This window comes from Gekko japonicus, unplaced genomic scaffold, assembly GCF_001447785.1.
Source record: "Gekko japonicus isolate JY-2015 unplaced genomic scaffold, Gekko_japonicus_V1.1 scaffold3, whole genome shotgun sequence".
NCBI lineage: Eukaryota > Metazoa > Chordata > Lepidosauria > Squamata > Gekkonidae > Gekko > Gekko japonicus.
Genome location: NW_015170887.1, coordinates 288,028 through 296,025, shown reverse-complemented (window position 1 = coordinate 296,025; position 7,998 = coordinate 288,028). Strand labels below are relative to the sequence as shown.

The 7,998-nt window shown below is 41.5% G+C and overlaps 1 protein-coding gene across 1 annotated transcript in view; it reads right to left on the bottom strand.

Moving 5' to 3' along the window:
* The window catches only part of TTLL5 (tubulin tyrosine ligase like 5), a 171,874-nt gene extending 164,028 nt beyond the window's left edge, over window positions 1–7,846 (bottom strand). Inside the window, 2 exon segments of the mRNA XM_015418352.1 lie at window positions 4,098–4,204; window positions 7,770–7,846. Of these exon segments, the coding sequence (XP_015273838.1) occupies window positions 4,098–4,204; window positions 7,770–7,846 (184 nt within the window).
* Window positions 7,847–7,998: the final 152 nt, after the last annotated feature.

Sequence of the window (7,998 nt, the reverse complement as noted above, 5' to 3'; positions counted from 1 at the left end):
AAAATGAAAGATCCTGCCAGAGAACATTTATTCTAGACTGTCCCATAAATAATGTAGGGCACAGCAAGGCAATGGACATAGTTATGGCAAATCGCTACTCAACAAAAGTGACAACATGTATATTGCACGAGGTTGAATTACACAACGTCACCATCCTGGTATCTATCTTCATTCAGGTAATTTACTATAGGGGCACAAAATGGACCAGTTATAAGTATATCTGTATATAACTTCAAATATTTGACCTACAGGTACACTCCAATATTTGGATCTTCTTAAAGTTTTTGTTGAGGTATTTAGTGCAACAATAATTTAAAGAAAACATATTTTTCTTGCTTAAGATGAAAAGATGGTTAACATTCTGTCACTCCTGTTCACTCATTAGATTCCACAGTTCCTGCATTTCTGTCCTTAACTGTTTTGCCCATTTATTTCCAAATGCAGCATTCATTTATCTGCATCAGACTTGGTTCATTTTATTAATTACCTCCATCCATGCCCTCATGTAGCTGAAATGCCTCTGGACAAGAAAAAAGAGGAGGCCAATTCTGTCAATTATAAATTTGTCATCTCCTTCTCACACAACCCACACAACTCTAGGAATCCTTAGCACCTCTTCACCTCCGACTCTCGGATCTGCCACAACCACGTTACCCCTATTTGCTCTCCACTCAAGTGTTTGTCTCTTTTTTCAACAATACAACTGAAATTATCAATCTCTCTCCCCACCACCACTTTCCTCTTCTTTCAGCTCTTCCTACACTTCCTTCAATCCTTCCCTCTTTTTCATCTCACCTGATGAACTGACTTGCCGGTCAACATCATCCAAAACTTTTATGAGCCCTTTCCAATTTTCAGTTGCCATTTCTCCTGACATTCTGTCGCCCCACTACTATCTCTCTCTCTCTTGCTCTCCCTCACTCTCTCACAACTTCCCTATTAAATTAAAACATGCCACTGTTTCTCCCATTTTCTAAGACATCTGTAGAATCATACAGTTGGAAAGAACCTCCAGGGTCATCTAGTCCAACCCCCTGCACAAGGCAGGAAATTCACAAATACCTCCCCCTCCACACCTGCAATGACTGCTGTTCTACGCCCAGAAGATGACAAAAAAACCTTCAGATCTCCAGCCAAACTGGCCTAGAGTAAATTTGCTTCCTGACCCCAAAGTGGTGATCAGCATTTCCTTGGGCGTGTAAAAAAGGGCACAAAAACTAAGCACTGAGGCAACCCTTCCTGCCCTCTCTCTCATGATCTGCCTAAGTTCACATAATCAGCATTGCTGTCAGATGGCCATCTAGCCTCTGTTTGAAAACCTCCAAAGAAGGAGAGCCCACCACCTCCCAAGGAAGCCTGTTCCACCCAGGAACCTTTCGCTCTGTTAGGAAGTTCTTCCTAATATTTAGCCAAAAACTCTTCTCATTTAATTTCAACCTGTTGGTTCTGGTCCAATCTCCTGGGGCAACAGAAAACAACTCCACACCATCCTCTATATGACAGCCCTTCAAGTACTTGAAGATGGTGATCATATCACCTCTCATTTGCCTCCTCTCCAGGCTGTACATACAAGCTCCTTCAACCTTTCCTCATAGAACGTGGTCTCCAGACCCCTCACCATCTTCATTGCCCTCCTCTGGACATGTTCCAACTTGTCTATATCTTCCTTAAATTGTGGTGCCCAAAACTGAACACAATACTCTAGGTGAGGTCTAACCAGAGCAGAGTAAAGCGATACCATCACTTCACATGATCTGGACACCATACTTCTGTTGATACAGCCCATAATCACATTTGCTTTTTTACCTACCGCATCACACTACCAACTCATGTTCAGAGTATGGTCTACTAAGACCCCTAAGATCCTTTTTACACATACTGCTGCCGAGACAAGTCTCCCCTCATCTTATAATTATGCATTTGATTTTTCCTACCTAAATGCAAAACTTTAGATTTATCCCCAGTGAAATTAATTTTATTTGTTTTAGCCCAGTTTTCCAGCCTGTCAAGATCATCCTGTATCCAGACTCTGTCTTCTATCATATTTGCTACCCCTCCCAATTTAGTATCATCTGTAAATTTAATAAGCATTCCCTCTATTCCTTCATCCAAATCACTGATAAAAATGTTGAACAAAACAGGTCCCAGGACAGATCCTTGAGGCACTCCGCTTGTCACTCCTCTCCAAGAGGATGAGGAACCATTCACAAGCACTCTTTGGGTGCGATCTGTCAACCAGTTACAGATCTACCTAACAGTCATAGGATCCAAACCACATTTTACCAATTTATCAACAAGAATAATGTGGTATCTTATCAAAAGCCTTACTGAAATCAAAATAAACTATGGCTACAGCATTCCCCTGATCAAAATCCTAAAGCACACTGCTTATTCCTACTAGCTGAAATCTCTCCGCTCAAAATCTGCTTTCAACACTATATAATTTGGCCTCCATCATCTTCACAGCATGGAAACTACCTCCACCAAAATAGATTTCTCTTCACTGCCAAATCCAAAACTCTATCTCTGTCTTTATTTTCTTTATCTCTCATCTGCCTTTGATACATCTGATAACTATCCCATGTTTGTTTCCCTTTGAACCGTGGTTTCCTGTGACTGTCCTCAGCTTGTTCCCTACCTACCTATCTAGTTGTTCAATGTTTCCAAAGGCATAACCCCTTCCACTGATTTTCCACTGACTGCTGGAGTCCCCTAGGGACTGATCTACAATCCTGGTCTTTTCTCTGTCCTCTCTACTCACTGTCCATGGGTGAGTTCAAACTCTATTGCTTTCAGTATAATCTATACACTGATGGCATCCAGTCTACCTCTCTATTCCCGAAATTTTCACTTTCATCCAGTCCCACATCTCCAGTTGCCCATTGGCCATCTCTGCTTGGATGTCTCATCACCACCTTAAAATCACCATGTTTTGTTTTCCCCCATATCCCTATCTAGTTCTTTTGCTCCTCATGTTAAGTCCATTACCAGATCATGCAAATTTTTCCTTTATAGCGTTAAGAATATAGCACTTCCTCTCCCTCCCCTTACTGAAAACTCTGGTTTCTGATCATCTCTTGCCTTGACTATGACAACCTCATCTGCTCTGATCCTCACAACACCTTGTCTTTCACCTCTAACCAGCACTACACAGCCAAAAACATTCACCAGTCTCATTTCATCAATATTATACCCTTCCTTAAATTTATCTTCTGGCTTCCTGTACACTCCCAGATCCAGTCCTAACCTATCATCCTTACTATCAAGGACCTTGCCCTCCTTTTACCTCCATACACCCCAGACCATGAGCTCTACTTCTTCAGCTCTGTCACCTTCAACTATTCAAAGGCTTCCTATTCCCACAATGGAGTTCACCCTTCCTCCCTTGCTGCTTGTTGTGCTTGGAACTGCCCCCCCCCAAACATCTGGGTGCTGCCACCTTTCTTACTTGCTTCAAATACTTTTGCAGAATCCCTTAACCCCTTCTCCTACTGAATCTAAACCTAAAGATACATAACTGGAATGAATATTCTTCCCCTATCCATTTATAATCATTTTTAGATTGTAAGCCCCTTAGGGGTAGGGATTTATTTTCATGCACTCTGTAAAGTACTATTCATGTTGATGGTGCTACAGTAATAAATAATTCTTAAAAGAGTCTACAAGCTTCTGTAACTCCCAGTTACAATTAAGCAGCAAATGACAATAACCACATGCTTAATTCAACCCCATTAAAAAAATGTTTTAAAAACTCCAAAACCAACATCTATCTAATTATCCCTGGTCTCTGGAGTAGAACTTTCCTGCTCTCCTCTGCCATTGCAGTCCACTTAAACCACCTGAAATTTTGTTCCTGAGTCAGCAGACCACCAGGAACTGCACAGGGGGCAAAAGGGGAATTGGCAGAAACAGATGTCCCCTCTTAAATGCCCTTAAATCTTCCAAACTGCATGGCTGAATGCATGCCACCATCTGGAGTGCCCTTCCATTCTTCATATGGCAAAAAGAAGACCAAGCTTCCAGATAGTTGTTCTCCTTTAACCGTTTCTCTTTGTACATTCTTTGTGAGACAGTTGCACAGAAATGACTGCACTTACCTCCAATAAAGCGGATGTAGCTGTCCTTTGTTAGGATAGCTTCTGCATGAAACACCAGAATTGGGATCCTTCTATATCCGCCTGTCCACATGATGCATGGGTGATCCCTGGAACAACAAGACTCATTTATGTATATATACACAAGAAACTGCTAACTAACTACCTATTCCATGCAGACACTTCCCCTATGAGAACTAAAAAAAACTCAACAGGAAATAAAGAATATGGATTTCCAGATTCAGAAACCCAAAACACCAGTTCACACTGCTAAATGAAAATCTAAAGCTCTGGAGAAGACAATGGTTGAAGGATATTTTGGCATAATCCAACCAATCAGCTAAAGAGTGGACATTATTATGTATATATATTTCAGCAATTTGTCTTATGGCTCTTTTATAATACCTGATCTTACATTTGGAAAAAAGTCATTGAAAATTCTTGTCTGGGGAGTGGAGTGATGCAGTGTTGATATCTTTCTCTCTCCCGGTATGGGCCTATGCAGCTGCTGTGCTCTGCACAGTAGTGTTTATTGGTTGTTCCAATCTTCTCTCTCACCAAGGAGTAAGATTTCGAGGGCATTTCAAGCAGATATGGGGGGGGGGGAGAGAAAAACAGCACGCTGTTGGTAGAAATCCTTGCACTTAAGACAGTGCTGCACTCCAGCCAACACTGACTCCCTTCCTCTATGTTGGATCCTACGACTCTCTTCCACTAAGCTGTCAACAGAGAAAGCTTCCTGCAATGCAGAATGTATTTTTCTGATGGAGAAAAGCTTCTTCTGATGAAGAAAAGTATTTCTTTGATCAAGGAAACCTTGGTGGACGACAGTCATAAGGTCCAACCTGCTGTACCTGATTAGATTCACAGCAATTATACACTGGATTTACTTTTCAAGTGAATTATGCCTTTGCCAAGACAAGCAAAACTTGTTTCTTCAAAGAAACATGTACCTGGATTGACAAATGGACAAAAAAAATAAGACTATCTTCCCAATATAAACAGTACAATACATCTCCCAGCAACATGCAGCTGACTTCTGATCACTGCAAGGAATTAATCCTAAGAATTATGGTCTTTTGCTTCCATCTCTCGTATCAACAGAATAAACGAGATATGATGGCAGGAAATTCAAAACCAGGAAGCAAGTAAACCTACATGAGTGCCCATTTTCCAAAGCTCCATTAGTGTATGAAAATGCAAGCACTTTTCCACACCTAACACTAAATATTCAAACTAAAAATAGTGTATAACGTACTTGCCGACCATAACTTAACAACATTACAAATTCATAAATATGACATGCAAACTATTACATGCAACCTACCAATTAACAGTGGTAATATGACCTTCACTGCTGAATAAGCTATTGCATAGCTTTGGGTGACTATATCCTTTGATGAGAACCGCATCTTTTTTACAAACTGTCAGTCATACCTTGCAGGTAACACCACCGTTATGTCTTGGATTCAATGAAGATTTCCACAGACAGAAGAGTAATTGCTGACAATTCCCCTCTCCTGTTACAGACCTCTGACTTCAACGTCATGCTGATTCTAGGGGACCCCTGTCCTACAGGACTAACATTTGTGGGGAGCATTTCAACTGCAGAGGTTGAGGGGAGGAAGTCATGCTCACAAATGAAAATCTTTTTCATCTGTGGAAATTACTGGTGGATCAAGTACTTTATGTTTCCTTTGCATATACAGAATGCTTCTGTCCCTAAAATCCCATGTCTAGATGAAGAATTGCACACCCTTTCCAAAATGACCCCCACCCACCTGTTCAGTCAGGAACCTGAGGTAGCAGGTTACGAATGAGAGGATTTTAGTGTCTAGCCATAAATGGTAACAAAGCTGAGGCTGCAGGAAGAGGCTTTAGGTTAAGCCGTATCCTGAGGATTTACAGCAAGGGCAACAAGGTTCAGATAAGTTTCTAAGTGACTGAGACGTTCATCCTCAGCATGACTCTTAGTTATGTGGCATAATAAGTGACATGCTGGACAGCAGGCCATGCCAGGAGAATAATCTAGTCATTCACATACTGCAGGAAGCTCCACACTGCTTAAAGCACAATGAGACATCCCTCTGGATATATAGGCTAGGAAGCCACTGTTGATGTGCCACTGATCTGTATCATATTTTGTTGAGAACAGCATTTCAGGGAATAATAAATATCTTCCAAAGCACATTTAATTGCACTATTAAAGGAAGATTTTGCCCTCAAAAAAAGAAATATATACAGTTCTGAATAAACCACAACCAAGAAAAAAGTACAAGAAAGCACCGTGGACAATGCACTCCAATCTGAGGTGCAATCCACACCCTGCTTAAGTCAATGGCAATTTATTTGAATGAGACAAAGTGACAAGGTTCACACTGATACATCAAGCATCTAAGGAAGGACAAATGAGAGGGCAAGAGGGTTCATGTAATCCGTTCAGTTCCACAGAGGACACCAGGAGTTCACACTGCCACCACAAAGCTGAAAAGTGAACCAGCTGCCAATAATTTATTTTTTATTCTATCCTATCCTTTCTCTGTGGTTGAAGGCTGAAAAATATTTTTAGTAAACCAAACCTTCAAAAATATAACATATGAAGGAATAACATCCTCCTAATGAAAATAAAATCCCACTTAACCATGCCCTTCCCAGAACTCAACATGACCTAATATTCATTTTCAGGCATCCATAAATCCATTCACCAGAAGTGGCCCTGGACCTCTGGCAAGAAAAACACCCAGCAGCAACCCCCCACCCCCGCAAGCTCACAGATACACTGCAGTTCAAAGAAGGTAACAAACCTTCATACAGTACCACTTTCTCCAAACATTAGTGCAAATTAGACAGTCACATTTCTCCTTCAAGCTCTTTGGGAACATGCAGTTGATTCAAGAGAAAGGCAGGGATTTCTCTCATTTGCACTGTGGCATAGTGGTTGTAAGAGACTCCCACTATCTATTCTTCAAAATTTGGCAAAAGAGCAGATTTTCCTTCTCTTGTATGTGTACAACAGAGGATATGGAGGAGGGGTTGGTACAAAGCAGGAACAGAGGTAGACTGATAAGCCAAGCAATATTTATGGGCTCTTTTTACTTTAGTAAAGGTAAAGGTTCCCTTGCTCGAAAGCCAGTCAAATCTGACTCTAGAGTTGCGGTGCTCATCTCCGTTTCAAAGCCGAAGAGCCAGCGCTGTCCGAAGACGTTTCCGTGGTCATGTGGCCGGCATGACTAAACACCAAGGCGCATGGAACGCTGTTACCTTCCCACCGAAGTGGTACCTATTTATCTACTTGCAATTTCTTGCTTTTGAACTGATAGGTTGGCAGGAGCTGGAAGTAGAGACGAGAGCTCACTCCGTCATGCGGCACACTTGGGTCTCGAACTGCTGAAATACCGACCTGCCAGAGCCTACAGTTCAGCGTCTTAACCACTTGAGCCACCGCAGCTCCTTTTTACTTTACCAGCTCCTATTAATGGCACAAAAAAGTGAAAGATAAATAGTACCACCAATCAGAAAAGGAAAAGGGTCATGATGATATTCTCCTGGATTCCACCTTCTGTGTCCACAATTACAAAAGAAAATGGCTTTGCAAGATCCCACAGGTAAGCAGAAATTGGAATTAATCCTGGAAAAGGTATTATTTCAATTAAAGAGCTATCTGCTTTGACTTACTCCGACCCTTCCACTACTACATCTTCCTCGGAAGATGATCCTGTTTCTTCCAAGTCCCGAGCCATCTCAGCTGGCATTGCCTGTACACGTTTTCATAGAGCCCCAAAACAGTGGCCTCTCAGATACTTCCCTGCAGAATTGGTAGGTCTAGCCAGTGCAGTTTTCTGTGGACGAAACAAAAAAACTTGAGCAAAGCAACTTTACATGTATAGCAACCTTGCAATGTTTC